We start from the raw sequence: 18,265 nt of genomic DNA on the forward strand, positions 1-18,265 counted from the left end.
ATACTGAATATTAATCTTCAAGTGATTAAATATGTTAGAATAGCTCAAAAGTACGTGGCAAGAAATATTACAAGGCGATAGAAAAGAGAGAATTATATATAGGCAGCATTTAATTAAATTGAAAATCTTGGAAATTTTAGTATAAATTGCACATTGTCACAGGGGCGTCGTGACTTCTTTATTTAAAGTTTGAATGCTTTTTTTTGAGGTGCAATTAGTAAATTTTAAAGATTAAGAATAGAGAATATTATAAGGATAAGTTAATAAGACATAATATAACTGACATTTGAAGATTTCAATCTGGAAATTTAAGTAGAAGCAATTAGATTAGAAAACGTCAATTTTTCTTAATTTTTCATACAAATTATTTCCGCAGCCATACAGAAATAGTTCGTAATAGGTGCCAAAGAACTTAATTCCTAACTTCTTATTGTCAGCCATAGATGGTATATGCGGTATAAGATATCAAATAGAATATCAATACCTAGACAGTAATTATGTGAGAATTCTATTGTTATAAATGATGGATCCTAAGATGACATATTTATTCTCTGTTTTAATTCGGAATCTCCTCAAACTTAATCCCAAATCCTAGATAGAATGCGTTAGATGCAACTAACATAAGAAGTGAGGATGCAGACGGCCCTATCTCACTGAGAGCAAAGTGTAATGTTTACGAATTCACTATATAAGGCCAGTTTCTATTGCCGATTTTCAAATTTAGTCTGTGTCTGAGGTCTATTGTGTACTAGATAGGTACTCTGGTAGGTCTGAGTTGACAGTTTTAGGTGGCATAAGCTGGCACCGTCAAGAAAAATTGTACGCATTACGATGATTTGTTTAGTTGAAAATAGAATTATGAAAGATATTGAATACATTAAATATTTCACTGAAATTCAGCATATATGATATGAGTATATATGTAAGAATGGAGTACATATCTAAATACATCTTTGAAAACGTTAAACAATTTATTGATTATACATATTGGTATTAATTCAACTACAAATGGTATACCTAATTTTAATTATGAAGTTATTTTAATATCGATTGTATATCATAGCATCTTACATATAGGTACTTGTTACTAATATTAAAAGAGCCCTACTTCAAAATCGTCTATACAAAGCGTATATTATATAAAAGTAAACGTTCATATTTGGTAATTAAAAAACCGCCAACGTGGGCGTGTCAACACCGCGGTTAAAAACACGCCGGTCTGCTACAACTGTTTTAAAATGTTACCTTAAATATACTTAATACTAAAAATAAGCTCAAAGATTATTTGTCGTTTAAAATGATAAAATACGTAATTTTTGGTCCATATCCAAAAATAATTCCAAAGAGTGCGTACCTAACACGTGGGATATAAATTATTGTCGTTTATTTAAGCCAGGGCTAAAGGGCATGTAAAATAGAGTTTTGCAATGCAGAATATCAATATGATATTGATTTGAAAAAAGTGAATTGATGATAAGAGATAATTATTTTTATTTTTTAATGACAAGCCTTTTTTTTCTTAATTTTTCTTTTTTATTGGGAAGGATAAGATAATAAGAGACAATTGGTCATCATTTCTTTTTTTTAAGCAAATATGATGAAATGATTGTTCTGAAGCTATATTCGCCCTTACTAAATTTATTGTCTTAAGTTTTATAATATACACAAGAAAAAATATTGTCAAAGTCACATATGCGAACTAATCACATTATTTGCAAAAGCGCAATATTTGGCAGCGGGTAATGTGATGGACTTTTTAATATATTTTGGCCAATTAGAAACGAATAAACATATTTTTTTCGTATATTGAAATTAATTATAACAAATATTTTCAAATCCTAATTATTGTTAAAGTTGTATATTTCCATTTTATTTATTGTCCATAATGAGGCAAATCAATACGATTTAAATATTTCGATCGAATGCCAGTACTAATATAATATGTATTCATTTTTTTATTAGCGGAAGAAGATATTTTTCTTCCTACAAAATATGTTTTAGGTTATGTTATATGGAATCCAAAAAATGCAAAATTGTAAAACTTGCTATCCGCGTTATGTGTGACCATAGATAACTTAGATATTTTTTTAGCCAAAAATACTAATCTAGTCTTACCCTTAAAGCGTATAATAAACAGTATACATATATTTATTATATATTATTTATTAAAATATAGATTATACGTTTGTTTGCTAAACACACCCTGACTAAACGGTAGATTTTGTTTGAACATTTTTAGAAGAATATAAGAATGATTAAATATTTCGTTTGGTCATTGATATATGTAAAGAAAATTATTAAATTAAATCATTAGGTTTATATAGCAAAGGTCACATAGTATCATTGCATTTTGAGTCCTTAAAAATGATGCTAAAGAAGACATTGTTTTTATTCTCGTCTTAACATAAAGAAAGTTCATCCAAATTTGCTTTTATATGTATAGTACATCTCTGCTGAATTTAGTCTCCTCTTTAGTATATGTCAGAGGGCCCTATTCCGTCAACGGGGGCGAATCCGTTTAAAATTACGAGCATTATAATCGAAGGATAGCTTTATAAGCGGTATAGGTATAGGCGATTTTTTGACACTTGTACCTATATGACCACCAAAGCAGTCCTTCAATAAGAACGCCAGTAATTGCAAAAAGATGGATATGCCTTAGTAGATGAAATAGGGCACCCTGTCATATTTGTGATTTTTAATATACTAGTACCCGGGCAATCATAAGTACATAGAATATCGAATAGTATACTATACTAGAATATTGAATAGTATACTGGTATGTTTACTAGATTGCCTTATATATTTCTGGTTTAACAATTTTGAAACTGTATGTAGACTAGGGGTTATTTAAATAATTCCAATGTATAATTCGATAAACACTAATATATCTAAAATATATTTTAAAAAGGCTATAAATATTGGGTTTCTACTATAAAATATGTCATCTAGGTTAAATGATAAGTTATTCTGATATTATATCACAATAATAATATATAGAATTGGTCTTGACTAGAACATTTTTTTTGTGATTTTCTTAATTTGCCAAAAAACAGCGTTGCTCCTAAGACGTCTTAAGCAAACCCCTTTATATAATGCTTATTTAGTTTGCCTATTTTTTTTTTTTGGAATAACCTTAAATATTTAACCTCACATCGGCTATCGCTCCAAAATCTGCCAATATGGCGCCACGAAAAACATGGCGGACGATTCAAAATGGCGGGAAATTTATTCTTCTTCGTCGTTTTGGTATCTCACGTAGCGCACTGAGGCTTTGTCGCTTTCTATCAGGCTCTGTAATTAGAAATACAAAATTGCTAAAACTCCTTTTTGAGCGAGTTAAATGACTACACAGACTTTTGTGTAGTCATTAAACAAAATCTAGAAGACTTTTGGAATATCTTATGCATTTATAGTTACAGAAAAGAGCGCCTATGTCCAATGTGGTGTACATAAAATATAAAATCTCTGAAAACATTCTTAGACATCATAATGACAAGTCAGTAATATTATCTGTGGTCAAATGAATGTGCCATTTGAAGTATTACCTGTTTCTCATCTCTGGCCGGTGGGGACCGCAGCAGCACTAAGAATGGCGCATATGCGAAGTTCAGGATAGCGATGATGACCAACATCCATTCGAAGCCAATGCTGTTGACCAGGGCGCCAGAGAACGCGGGACCTGCAGAAGTTCATCAGATTTAATGATTGAAATTAAAACTTTAAGACCTTTTTGGAGATTGAAAAATATTTTTTTGGCTTCTTTAATCTCCATACTTACCAATAGCATACCCCAGGCAAAAAGCAGTGTCTCCAATAGCGTAGACGGATCCGTATACAGCAGCGTGGCGGATGTCAACCAGGAAACCAAGTTCAGGCATCATGGAGGAGTCTACCATCCCGATAGCAAAGCCTAGGCCAGCGTTAGGGATGATCAGGTGCTCTAGCTTGCGAGCCATTGGGATCTGCAGGTACCAGGAAAATATGTAATTTAGGAGCTGACAAAATGTCGTTGAAAAAGATATGCTATTTGAGGATCATTAATTTTTTTCTGTATTCTAGGGAAATGTCTTGTAAACTTCTGTTGCCCTGGTTACTTTGATAATAAAACAATGTAATCTATCGTTAGTTATCTGGTAACTAAAAAAAGGAAGTAATTTTTCAAAGAAGTGTATTTTACGTATTCAAAATATGAGAGGAATATTCATAATTTGTTTACCAAGATCAAACACAAGCCAATTATGACCAGTCCAGAGCAGGCTGCTAACCAACGTCCCATTTTGTGGCCGAGGGGTCCAAACAAATTGGTTCCTGAGAACAAGCGAAAGTGTTTAGCTGTGTTGACCAGGTAGATGGAACTTCAATTTGAAAACATTTCCTTACCGATTAAGTAGCAAATACTAGCGGGTAAGAATGCGACGCCCTGCTGCCACCTCCGAGCTTCCATGGTGTCTGCCATCCAGATCGGTAAGCTTGGCTCCAACATCGCGATGCCAACGTTGGCAAATGTGATGGCTCCTGGAAATTCCATACGAAGAGAGATCAGCAGTTTGTTTAAATATTGCCTTAAATTCAAAAGAAGCACCGCCTCCGAGGAAGTTTAAATATCACTGACGTACTCAGATTATCATTCTCACGTTTTTTTTTACATTCTAAGCGTATTGCGTCAGACGTCTACCCACGAGGTGGACAGTGACTTAATAAAAGTCGAAGGATGTGGCTGGATGCAGATCGCTTCTAATAGAGAAAATAGGGGAGGCCCAGGAGTAGTGAAGATCTAGGTGATACTTTCTAGTTGTTACTAATAGAGGAAAACTGGGCTTACCAGCAGCAATGAGGATGTAGGGATCAGTGACCAGGTCACGCAGTGAAGGCGGTTCCGTCTCTTGTCGCACCACGCCTGGCTGCAGGATCATCAGCTGAAGTACTGCAAAGGAAACATAATGCGGCTCATAAAATAAATCAAGTTTGGTGACAGTCGTACGAGTTTGTAGTCTGACAGTCGACGTGGTCTAATAACATGTCTCGTCAAATACTGGTGGTAGGTCTCTCATATGTGAGAATCCACCTGGATAGGTACCTCCGCAATGTCTATTTATGCCGTTAAGCAGTAGTATGTAGTCACTGTTGTGTTCAGGTTTGAAGGACATTGTAGCCAGTGTAACTACTGGACATAATAAGTCTTAACATCTCATATCTCAGGATGGCGAGCGCAGTGGAATACCAAACAATACTTTGTATTTCGAGGTGTTGAATGGTGTTTATACTGTTTATGGGCGGTCGTATCACTTACCATCAGGCGAACGGCAAGCTCTTCTCCGCATTCAAACAATAAATAAAATTAGTTATTTTCCTCGTTGCTTTAAAGAATAATTGTCCTTAATCTTATGGTTCTTGAAGCAAGAAAGTTAGAAAACTTACATCCATCTCCAAGGGCTAGTGCAGACAGCATCAGGAACGGGGCAGTTTTGCCAACAAATTCGTACATAAGTCCTCCAAATGGAGGGCCAATGAGTACTCCGAGGGCGAGACCTCCTAAAGCGATTCCCATAGCGTTGCCTCGTTCCTGTTATAAACAAATTACTTCGTGTAGTTTATGTTGTCCTAGTACCACTTGGGAGTTTGAATGTTTGGTCAAATTGGTGTTAATAACCTCCTAGGTTTTTATGATACACTGGTACTTTAGGGTAGGTATAATTATCATATTCTAATATTGAAAAATATATTTTTGGAGTATTTTCCTTATTTATTAAAAAATCATGCCAGTGTTGTTTTGTAAATTACATTGATCACTAGATTTACATTGTTTCTAAAATCCAATCACAAATTTGTCTTAAATAATCATCGAAAACCACTTTCAAAAGGCATTGTCAAAAGTTTTATTTACCTTATCATCAGGATATCTCTCTGCCAACATGCCCATACCAGACACGGAAGAACAGGAGGAACCGATTCCCTGCAGAGCCCGCGCGACGAACAACACACTATACGACCTTCCAAATGCAAAAACTGGAAAGAACAGGAATTTTATTAAATTAATCATATTACAAGTCATTCATTTAAAACTTTCTGTGCCACTGAGGCATATGTGAAGTGAAACATTACGGATAAAGTTTTTGCTTTGAGACAAACGTTGGAAAATCATGTTTATTCAAATCTTAAAATCTATGGAAGTATTACATCCATATGTTGAATATAGACTAGTTTTTTTGTTATACAAGATCATTTTTACGTTGCATTACTAAATGAAAGCACACATTCGTCTCTACTTCTGCAAAAATTGTATTAAGTATAACAAATATTTTCAGCATAATTATTTTTCTGATTTTTTATCCTTTTGTAATTCAGTGCGAATATGGTGTACTTAAGTGTATTTTTAACTGAAAGTGTGATGTTGCCGCTCCGAAGAATTATCTTAAATAAAATCTCTTTTTTATTTTACAAAGTTTGGAATAATAATAAAGTATAGTTTTCATGCCAAATGACCCTGTATAATACAATCAAAATACTGTCCTAATCATTCTTCGGAGTAGAAAATGGTAAACCAATACTTACTGAGCGTAGACAGGAACATCAATATGAATCCAGTGAACATAGGGACGCTGTAGCCGATTCTGGAAAATACGATAAAATCTAGAAGTTGTTCACAAGAAATTAACGTCCAAGTTTAGTTTCTTTTTTAAATTTTATATTAATAGCACTAACCTAGAAATTTTTGTAAACTGAAGTATCTACTATCTACTCTTTCCTGATAGGTTGTAAGAAATTCTTGCAAGTGAATATACACGAAGTTTTGTCAATGTCTTTAAATTCCCAATACCTTTACTATAAGACCTGCCATTTACCATTGTGCTGTTGGTCATTTGGCGATGGTAATCACGCTGCATGTTTATTTATTGATTTGTCGGCTTTCTGTTTTAAAAATAAAGTACTTCTCAACCACAATTTGTACCACAAAATCTTTAAAAAACTTATTGGTTTGACAGAAACGTACTGCGAGGGTGGAGGAACTTAAACATCTTATATCTCAGGGTGACGAACCAGTGGAGTGCTTTCGTAATTTATAATTCAAAGTTTTGGATGATGATGTTGTTACTTTTTATAAGCGGTCGTTTTGCGTACCACCAGACTTGCTAGTCATGTCATTCTATTGCAACGAAGAAGGAATCTCTATGAGCGTTCCATAACAAGTTTAATTCTTTATTGTGTACCTCTACAGTTAAAACCCTTACTTGTGAGTTAGCGGTCCGACGAAGGGGTTCGCCATTAGCTGCACTATGGCTTTGCTGGCGAACATGACGCCCACCGCCACCGTCTCGTGGATCAGCTCCTGGTGCCGTGCCTCCTTCTCAGCTGTGATGTTGACTGTAAGTAACAGAATTTTTTACCTTTAATTATTGTTTTGTACAAAGGAAAACTACATGAAAGTCTAAGAAACTCTACTAGGAGAACAGAAAGATGAATTGGTTCAAAAAATGATTTTACAATAATGAGTATAAAGGGGACTAGGAGCGTAGTGACAATATGTTATCTCGTATGCCTGCTTTGTCAAAGGTGTGACGTCACAGAGACGTGTTTATTATGTTTACCTATATTTCATGGACACTAACACCTACCACGTTGGTAAAAAATTTAAAACTTTGTAGATTTTCGAAAATTTTATCTTTAGAACTTTTATGAGAAAAAATTACGGGTGCTTTCGTTCAAGTCATTATAATTATTATTTGTTTTCAAACCATTTATTTTGACGTGGTAAGATCCACGAGTAAGTCTCGGTACCACAGAAAAATATTAAAAATGTACTTACTATGCGTAACATTTTCGATGACCAGCGTGGTGTTCCGTTCGAGACAAGGGCAGTAGGGGGTTGGAGGGGGCGGGGTGGTCGTGATGTCCTCCAACGAGACCGATAGGGGCGCGTCTGGGTGCCGGATGTCGTACAGGAACTCCGGGATTATCGGCACTGATAACAAACGCCTTGCGGTTATGATTTCCTAGTACATATGATTTCATGATGATGGCTTGTCTCATTTTATGCAATAAAAAAACCAGATTCTCAGCCGTTTAATTAAATATAAATCATTAATCTCCCTCACAACACGAAACGTCATGATTTATATTTTGATGCTGAATTTTGCGTTTGGTTACAAGTCTTGCGAAGTTTTAATAGCGTGCAATAGTAAAATGTGTACCATCTTCTAACCAAAATCTAGCAGAAAGTGTTGAGCGAGTTAAATATTTAAAATGAGATATCGCAGTAGAAGATATTTGTAACTTCTAGTATTTGGAAGGCAACATCTATTTAATTCATTAGAAAGATAGCCTAGTTGGGAGCGGAATGGACTGCCAAGACGAATGTCTGTAGGTTCAAAACCCAAGCACACCTTTGACTTTTCTAAAGTTATGTGTATATTCTTTGAGAATTATCGCTTGCTTTAATGGTGAAGGAAATCTTCATACCTGAGATGTTCTCTATAGGAATTATGAAGGTGTGTGAAGTCTGCCAATCCGCACTAGGCGAGCGTGGTGTTCTAAGGGTTAATTTCTCTTAGTAGTAGAGGAGGCCCGAGCATAGCAGTGGGACAGTATATAATACAGGGCTGATATTATTATTGTATCATAATATATATAGTGTAGACATATATAACAGATGAGTAGAGTTCCATTCGTAAATCACTGTATAAAATTCCATCGCTCCAACAGATTTAATAAAGACCTATCTATCCAGCTATAAACTCAGTACCATTTCATAGTTCCATTTCCTTGCTCATAAATGTATTCTTATCATAACGGAGCGCGATGCGGGTCCATATATATAAAATGGATAAATCGCTGGTCGAAGATTTGTGAAGATTTCATACTCGTGTACATGATATTAGGAATATGACATGCGTGGTAAAATTTGTCAATAGCTTATCTTACTTCTTAGTAGTTTTACTTCTTTTTAACCGACTTCAAAAAAAGGAGAAGGTTATCAATTCGACGTGAATGTTTTTATTTGTTTTGTATGTTTGTTACCTCAGAACTCGCTCATTTATGAACCGATTTGGATTTTTTTTTATTTGAAAGAATATACCTCCAGATTGGTTCAATAGATTTTTTTTCGAAATCGCTTCAGTAGTTTGGCTTTAAAACTAAAATAACTAGAATAATTATGTCGTCCAAGAAAACTAAATTTAAACCATTTATTTCTCTACACACACATAAATACAACAAAAAAAGTATAAAAGAAAAAAAAAACACAAACACACACACAGTTAACAATACCAGGCACAAAACTGATTGCTTGCACGATGTGTGGTAGAAGGGATACCAGCTCAGTATACGCTGCAAAACAGCACTGATTTTCAGCTGAACCCCACTGTTATTAAAGCACAACAAATCTTTTTGAGTGTACGGTCAGCTACAGCATACAAAGAGATTATACATATATTGGGAATAGTGCAACATTAATAATTATGGGTACAATAGATAATCACATACAGAACACGTATTTAGATGACATTGAAACCGTTTTTTTTTTCGATTAATAAAGAATCATATAACCCGTTGAGTCACTACATTGGGCAAGGTAATTTTTGATTGCTTAAAAATTCCCTCCGAAGATGTTCTTTCAGAGTATGCAGAGACATCCTTTTGCGAAGAGGTGAAGAAAGGTGTTCCAGATCTTAGAAGCCGCATACTTGAAACTACCTTTATAGCCTGCTGTCTTGTGTCGTGGAATCACCATATCGTTTGCTTCTCTACTCCGTGTATTCCTCTCGTGGATATCTTGCAACCATCCTAGCTTGTTAAGGCGATACCTCAAGGTCCATTTACATACATTTTGTTTCGGCTTTAATCTGGGTAACTAAACAAGTATTGGCAAGTAAAGAATTTAAATTCACGTCTAGTTAGTGATTAGTTCTCGCAGTTAAAAGAAAAATGTAAAAATAATTAATAATCATGGATATTTCTGCCTTTAAAATTTCGTCATATTAAATTTTTATGAAAATGGACCTTGAGGTATCGCCTTAAACAAGTATTTGGGATCTCTGCTTTGTACAATTTTATGAACAAAGCAAGTTAAATGTAATTTACGACGAGCTTCCATTTTTTAAATATTTTTTTCATTAAGAAACGGTGTTACATGAGTCCTTGTTTAATTGTATATTAGAGCAATATCGCGAAATAAATCGCGAATTTAGCTTTCTTGTGATGTTTTAGGTGACGTTTTTGCATTGGATTTGGTGGTGTGCTGTGGTAGAGATCGTCCGAAGCGTCATCTTTACATTATCCACCTAGTTTTTTTTTTATTTACGGCTAAATTCTGAAACTGTATTCCCGAGAGAAAATTGTGCACGCTTGCATTCGTCATTTTCAAATTGGTATTTCAAAATAAACGAAATCTCATTTCTCGGATTAAATCTGATTCCAGAACTGGTTTTAAAGTCGAACTACGATTCTAATGGGTTCCAATAAGATATTTTACGGCTTAAGTATAAAAAAAAAATATTATGTCCCTTTACAAAAAAGAATGGCATTTAATTTTTTGGTTTAAAGAACGAAAATGTTTAAATATTTTTTCCGTAGATTTCAGTCCTATATTAAAAATCTTATACTTCATATTATATTCTAAAATAATTATAAAGTGCGACGGAACATAAAAGAGTAATATAATTTTTATTCCTTGAACCATATGTTTCATTTTAGTGCAACCGTAAAGTTTTATTACTGTAAGTACTAGGGCGAGATGAATGAAAAGCGTGTGTACCTATTTCAACGTGGTTTATATTTTGTTAAAGTAAAATGTTCGATGACATCTCGACGGATGTAATATCTAGCCAAAAAAATAAATAAACTAATAGGACATGCTATATCAAGCATTAAGGATGGCACAAAAAATCATTAACGTCCCAAGAAAAATTTAATCAATTATGGCGGCCATATTTATTCTCATTCGGCAAAGCTCGGCAGTCGATAATTGCCGACGCGGCTGCAAATGAAATGTCAGTAACAGGGCCGTGTCAAGTGGTCCTTCGAGCCGGACTGGCTTTCAAACTCCACGCATAGCTATTACGTCGATATTGCCCGATATGAATTTGAAAATGGAATTCGATTGAATAGCTGATAACGGTTTTTATTAAATTAAAAAATATATATACACTTTATTAGATGTGGACGTAATTTTTTTTTGTTTGCATCGATGTCTCAGTTACTTATATAATATACTTTATATATTTGCTGGTGGTAGGATATATTTTATATCCGTCCGGATAGCGACCACCATACACAAGGTGTTAAAACCCGCCATAGTGGCACACGTAAGTGTGTTACGTCCCGGGATCAGCCTGTGTATATCCGGTTCCAATATGCTGGCATAATTTTATTACATAACAGTACTTGCACATAACTATATACAATGCAGTTGTGTCTGACCAGATAGCTTCTCGCATACGGAAGATACTTCATGGCATGCCGTCCAGGGAGGCGACCGCAACCCTTTTAAATTTTACTTTAAAATGATTTGAATTTTTCGCTGCAAGGGGCGGACGTCGCAAGCTTTTAGCCGGCCGGAAGCGAGGCCAATTTCCCGCCGTCGGCAACATCAAAGTGAAACTCAGTTAGCCGCCTCATCAAAGACGCCGCTTCTTGTTAGTGATGGGGTTGGGTGCTTGTCGATGAAATATAAATTCTCAAAACATTGGATTGGATTTCAATGTGGCTAAATGTATGCACTGACACCATTTTTTTCCACGATGTGACGGTGCACCTTATATGCTTTCGATATTTTTTTTGTTAAAATCGTAATTTTGCCACTAAACGAAGCAATGACGTTGGTAGTTGGTACATAGGCGGATGAAATCTTTGAACCCAGTCACCTACGCTTCTGGCCGGAGCTATTTCGACTAATACTTTAAAACACTCACGTAATGTATTATGCTGTTTTTATGGAAATTCAGTCCACAACAATAACTATAATTGTGATGCAACACCTTTAAATGGAAGAGGTTGGGTACAGAGGTGGAAAATAAATAGGCGGTCGTTTGGATAGCGAACTCCAATAGGAATTTTAATTACTCTGCAGTAAAATCCAGTATTATGTAGTGAGGTAATTTTTTTTATTGTTTAGAATGACGAAACGAGCTTGCCGTTCGCTTGATGGTAAGCGATACGACAAATAGTAGAAACACCATCCAACACCTTGAATTACATAGTATTTTTTCGTATTCCACTGCACCCGCTATCGTGAGACATGAGATGTTAAGTCTTATTATGTCCAGCAGTTACACTGGCTACAACGTCCTTCAAACCGGAACATAACCGTGACTACACAATGTTGCTTGGCGGCAGAAATAGACATTGCAGTGGTACCTACACAGTCGGATTCTCACATAGAGACCTACTACCAGTGATGTTTATATTTTATAGCTTCTTGCCATGATCTGCTGTCTTCATTGCCAAGTCGATACTTTAGTATTAATATCGATAACTGTCGCCACCCTACAAGAGCGAGTTCGTCAGAGTCGCAAATCACATTTCGTGTAGTTTTCGCCTTTATTACCCTCCGTACTGCGATAGCGTTATGATACTAACGCAATTATCTATTCATACTCGTGTTGATAACTTGATTTCAGCTGAAATTTTACTCCTACAACATTTTGTTACCCTGGTACTGCATAATTCATTTATGTTTGTTTACCGTATATTTTTGGTTTCTACTTGGCTTCGTAAGCAGAAGTCGATTGGGAAAGGTTACGGGTTCGATTCCGAAATGAATCAAGAATAATAAAAATATAATATTATTTTGGTTACTTGAATTTTTTTTAAATCTAGCTAGATTATTTCTTTAAAAAAATACGTCTATGCTCGGTACTTATTACAAAATCGTCGTTAACAATGATCGATTTTATTACGCACTTATCGGAACTACATCAGTGAGCCCTTTCTTCCACTCAAGCCACAAAGTAAGGTGGCCAGCACCCAATCACAGGAGTGGTTCATCTACAATTCATAAGATGGAGTAGCGTTTTACCATTTCAAGCAGCGCCCGTTCTCATCCTTTTAGTTGTAAATTGAATGGCCTTAAATATTGCTGGAGTGATTTTTCGCATAATTTCTGCGGTCACTTGGCGACTTTGCATTTTTAATGTTTTTTGAGTGTGCTTGGTCGTTTGGTGTTTGAATGAGTCTCTTTTAGGGTGTGCGATCCTGGTACTTTTTAATGATAATAACAAGATATTGTTGAGAAAAAAAGTAGTATTTTTTTGAATATTTTTTGAATTATTGTTTCACTTATGAACAAAATATAGTATTAGCCTGGTGTATGTATAAAGTTTAGGAAAAAATATTTATTTTATTGATACACTAACATAGAACATATTAGGCGGAGTTAATACTAAAAGGGTACCAATCAACCGACCAAGGTGATGTTAGAAAATAAGTAAATGATTTATTAATTTTACTAAATGTATTATACTATTTATAATAAAAAAAACGTGTATATTATGTTATAGAATAAATATGTCAATATAAAATTATAGCCTAATTTTTTTATATCTAAACTGAATTTTGTTTTGCAGTTTAAAATATTAGTGATTGTACAGTCTGACTAATGGTGTAAAAAAGTCATAAAAGATTTTCAATTATTAATCAAAAGTTATTCATATTATAAAATACAATTCCAGTTAAAAATAACATTGGTTTATTTTTACTTTAGGTGGGGTATAATTTGTTAATCGATTTCTTTTATCGAAAAAATTAGCTTTTAAAGTTACTATAGAAATTTTAAAACTAAATATCATATTTCCTCACTTTTAAAGCACCAGGGCAGCAGACATAGATGGATGTCCGATTTTCCAATATGGATGCCAAAGGAGGAATATTCTCGATTCATTGAACTTCTAAAGAATATTCAAAAAGATATAAAAATGTCCGTGTCGTATTTCCTTTGTTGAACATTATATCTAAAATCGTACTTCGGGTATTTTTAACTTTGGCTATTTAACCGATTGCATTTATATGTACTGGTTTAACAATATCTTTTACTGGAATTATCGCGGTGTTTAAATAACCATTTCTTTATCTTTCTATTTTAAATACTTCTTATATTTTACGTCTCATTTACTTTTTCGCATTGATTGAATTTCAAAATTCGAACACTCGATTATTCTGTTTAACATTTATGAGACGTCTCTTGGAGATTTCTGATTACCTGGTACTTCTTTTTTGTGTGTTTGCGTGTTTTTTTTTAATTCTTTCACTTACCAACAGTGGTGAGCAGCATGTTGTCCAGGAGTAATGCGATGGCGACGATGATCAGCACCAGCTTCCTAGACTCGCGGCAGGCGGCAATCTTGGCGCGCCAGCCGCTGCCGAAGCCATCAGATGCCACGCCCATGGTGTCTTAGGAGAAGGTGGAAAACCTAGAGACGAAGTAACCGGTCAGTCAGTATCACTGTAGAATCAGATCCTCGGTGTAGACATTTGTCTATAAATAAATTGCCGCAGTGAGCTAGGCATTCTAAAAAAGTGGATGTGATTTCGGGAAAAGTAAACAACCCTGTCCCTTTTCTTTTGATATGTAGGTATTCCTAGGGTGTACATTGCCTTAACTTAAGGCGACCCACATGCAAATATCAGCTTATAATGATGGCCCAAGGGAAAAATCAGGATCCAAACATGGAGGCTATAGAAATCGTAAAATATGTTGCGGAGAAGGTTTATTGCATATTGCCCACGAGCAGAGTTGCTGATATGGCTGTATGAGTTTATTATCTTTGTTTTCTTTGATGGTAATTTAAAAAGAACTTTAAAGTACCAAACAATCCAATTAAAACTACACACAATACTGTGGAGTGCACAAAATGGCGGCCCGGAAATGAGTGAGCGCGCTAACGACTCACTTCCCATGAAATGGCGGCGCGTCCGTTGCATCTCTAGAAAATTTCATTAAAGATTAAATTTTGCAGCGTAACATGCTTGTGAAACGTATCGTATATAAAGCACAGAATATGTAATAAGGAATACATTATTTTAAGAAATTTATGAGGTAGTGTGAACATTCCAGATGTATTTTGATGTGTAAACTTCATAATGATTTGCGCGTAAGCGAATTCAGAACGCAATCATGAGCAGAAGGATTCATAATAATATAAATATATATAATATGAATTAAAATTCTGATCGCCTTCTTGGTTTGCAACGTAAGTTAGTTAGTAAAATGAAAGGCTAGATTTTTAATTCAGGCAGTACTTGCCGTTATTCGCTTGAGGGAAGTAGGCTTTATTTGTAACGCGTTAGAATTGATAATAATGCTGGGCAGTGGCTTGTCAGTGCGCCAAACTTACGTGGGCTCCTATGGAGGGTGCACTATGTACGGTGATCTATCTGGCGGATACCATATCCTTCCACCAGCAACTAATTTTTGTGAACTATAAAACTCGGTCTTGTTAGACTGAAACAAATATTTGCAGACGCCAGACAGTACAAATAAATATTTGTGTCTGTGCCTGAAATCTGCTATAACTTGTGCTGGCTCAGCCCTGGCTCGAAAATTGTTGCCTCTAAAGATTCCCCTGGGAAATCGTTAGTTCCTAGCACCGAGCGTGGATTAATCGGGATCGCATGAAAAGTGCTCGATTCCTAACTTATCCAGTTTCTATTGAGTCAGTAAGTTCCCGCGGGGAATCATCGGAAATGCTCTTTAATCGCAATAAGTTCGTGTTGGACAAGTACTACTTATATTGTTTTAAAAATAAAAATTCGGGACTTTATATATTATTTGTAATTGAAGGAACGAAAATAAAATAAAAATAATATGTTTTTTTTAAATTTCATTTTCGTTCAAATTTCGTCATTTATTTTGTCGATATAAAAAAAAAATGTATTTTTTTTTATATTTTCTCGCAACGAGAATAAAAAAGATGTTCCGACATTTTTTTTTTAAATTAAAAATAGGTACTAGGAGAGCAGAGAACTACAGTTAATTTATTTACGTAGCGCTTGAGTTTGCTACGAGCGTAGTAGCCGCTACGTCGCTACGACAATGCTACGAAGCTACGCTGTACAATATTAAATCGACCACTGAGAAATGAAAATCTGGAATGCTACTTTCTTGCAGAAAAAGAAACCGCTGTTATTATATTTTAGAGAAATGTGAAAGGTATGACATTAAAAATTCTTTTTAATTGGTTTCCATCGCGTTATATATTTATTTTATGAGAATTTATATCTATACTTTTATATGAAGCTGAAGAATTTGTTTGTTTGAATGCGCTAATCTCATAAACTGGATGAAATGAGAAATTCTTTTTATACGAAACACAATTAAAAAATCGTAATATTTTTCTATCAGATAATGTAAGTTCCATGAAAATACATGTTTTTTTTTAGTAAGTCTTCTATTTTTGGAAACGATAGCGTAGTTTCTTACTTAAATAAATCATAAAATACTTTGTAAAGCTTGTATTGCCTAGGTTTTCTAAATCGAATGATTTTTATTGTTGCAATATTGAAATAACACAATGTCGGTTACCAGGGGACCATAAAGGCTGTAAAGTCTTCGAAAGGATAGGACAAAATTACAATATAAAAATCGCGTTAAAATCCGAAAAATTATTTAATTTCAATATCTAACATTCGCGTAATCATGAGAAATCATAATATAATAAAACAGAAATTACATAGACCATTACAAGAATTAAATTACGATTTGCGCTTCACTAAAAATAACTAAAAATATATTTTGTTTAACAGTTAGACTAAGTATTTCGTCTTTTATTGGCCAACAGTGAAATATTCCAAAATGTAACCCGACACAACATATAAGTACTAATATGCATACATGCTAACTGCAAATCTTTCTGATAATTATATTTTACATAAATTAGGAAAGGGAAGTAGGCTATTACTACGAGATAGTTGCTACAATAGTGTCGGCTTTAACTACCACAGTTTCTCTGTTCTCTAGTGGAGATTAGTTTCCAAACTGGCAATAAAGGAAGGATATATTTAAAGCTATATTAATATAAAATTTAAGAGTTTGTTTGACCGCGCTAATCTCAGGAACTGCTAGACCGATTTTGATTTTTTTTTACTAATAGGAAGCTACGTTATCCCTGAATGCTATACTTTTTATCCCGGAAAAAGTTTCTCACGCGGCCCGAACCGAACTAAAAGCTATAATATAGTATGTAAAGATTTCAATAAAATTATTTTTATTTTTCAAAACCACCTAAGCGCGAAAATCTATAATATAATATGTAAAGCTTTTCAGTAAAAATATTTTTATTTGCAAAAGCTCCTAAATATAATCATTATGAGCAAAACTACGTGATAACTTCTGGGCTTCATTGTTATCAAATTTATGTAGTAATGACTCTAATATTAAGCTTTAATGGTAAAGCTAAGTAGAGGCAATAAAAGCTTTTAAAATAATAATAATGTATTTTAAAATATGCAATGTTTTTAACGGTTCTCAAATATATACGACTACCTTGGTGGCATAGTGGTATGACGCAGTACTAAGGTCTCGGGTTCGATGCCTAAATTGGACAAAGTGATATTGGGTTTTTATACTCAGTATCAGATAGGCTCGCCCCCTATCACATCATGGGACGAAATACACACGAAGGATATTGGGTGCACCAGTTGCGTCTCTACCTACCCCTTCGGGAATAAAAGGCGTGTGTATAAAACATCTACGTCTTAAATTCAAAACATGAACTTTGACAAAATTTACTCACTCTATGTATTCAGGATATCTTCATCAGTCATTTCTGTTAAATAATACGTTGGTTTAATTTTGTTTAAGAAAAAAATATATATACTAACTATGTACGAGACGTCCGCGCCGCACGAGGTCCGCGGACCGACTGACTTCTCCACCACTATTCCAAATTCAAAAGCTTAGTTCTGGAACTGTCCACGTAACGTTGATCCCTCATATATACGCTCAACGCCCTTCTATTAGTGTTATAAATTGGGAGCGAGAGAGATGGGGAAGCTCATGTAAAATTAGCCGTTTGTTATCACTCAACGGGATGATCATTTAGCGATTTTCAACTCTATTTCTTACTGTGTAAGTAAGATTATTCGTTGCCTCTTTGGTTTTCAGCCAACATATCATGTAGTAATAGAATTTTAAGCTTTACCACGATGTAATAAAGTCGAACTTAGATTACTATGCATGATAAAAGCCACAGGTTTTCGATAAGTTCACGCTGAAAGTGCGCGTTTCGCCCTCAATGAAAATATACTTAACTAACAAAATTATCAATGTCTT

General features: G+C 34.6%; 1 protein-coding gene across 1 annotated transcript; it reads right to left on the reverse strand.

Annotated features, from left to right (window-relative positions):
• Positions 1-2,212: 2,212 nt before the first annotated feature.
• Positions 2,213-17,884, reverse strand: LOC115447165 (synaptic vesicular amine transporter). Its single transcript, XM_037443735.1, has 13 exons — positions 17,815-17,884; positions 14,248-14,405; positions 7,808-7,963; positions 7,233-7,365; positions 6,556-6,614; positions 5,888-6,009; positions 5,422-5,566; positions 4,826-4,927; positions 4,384-4,518; positions 4,220-4,311; positions 3,782-3,965; positions 3,549-3,682; positions 2,213-3,294 (listed from the first exon to the last, which is right to left on the reverse strand). The coding sequence occupies exons 2-13, from the start codon at positions 14,378-14,380 to the stop codon at positions 3,229-3,231; spliced, it is 1,461 nt and encodes a 486-aa protein (XP_037299632.1). The 5' UTR covers positions 14,381-14,405; positions 17,815-17,884; the 3' UTR covers positions 2,213-3,228.
• Positions 17,885-18,265: the final 381 nt, after the last annotated feature.

Source organism: Manduca sexta, chromosome 26 (genome assembly GCF_014839805.1).
Source record: "Manduca sexta isolate Smith_Timp_Sample1 chromosome 26, JHU_Msex_v1.0, whole genome shotgun sequence".
Lineage (NCBI taxonomy): Eukaryota > Metazoa > Arthropoda > Insecta > Lepidoptera > Sphingidae > Manduca > Manduca sexta.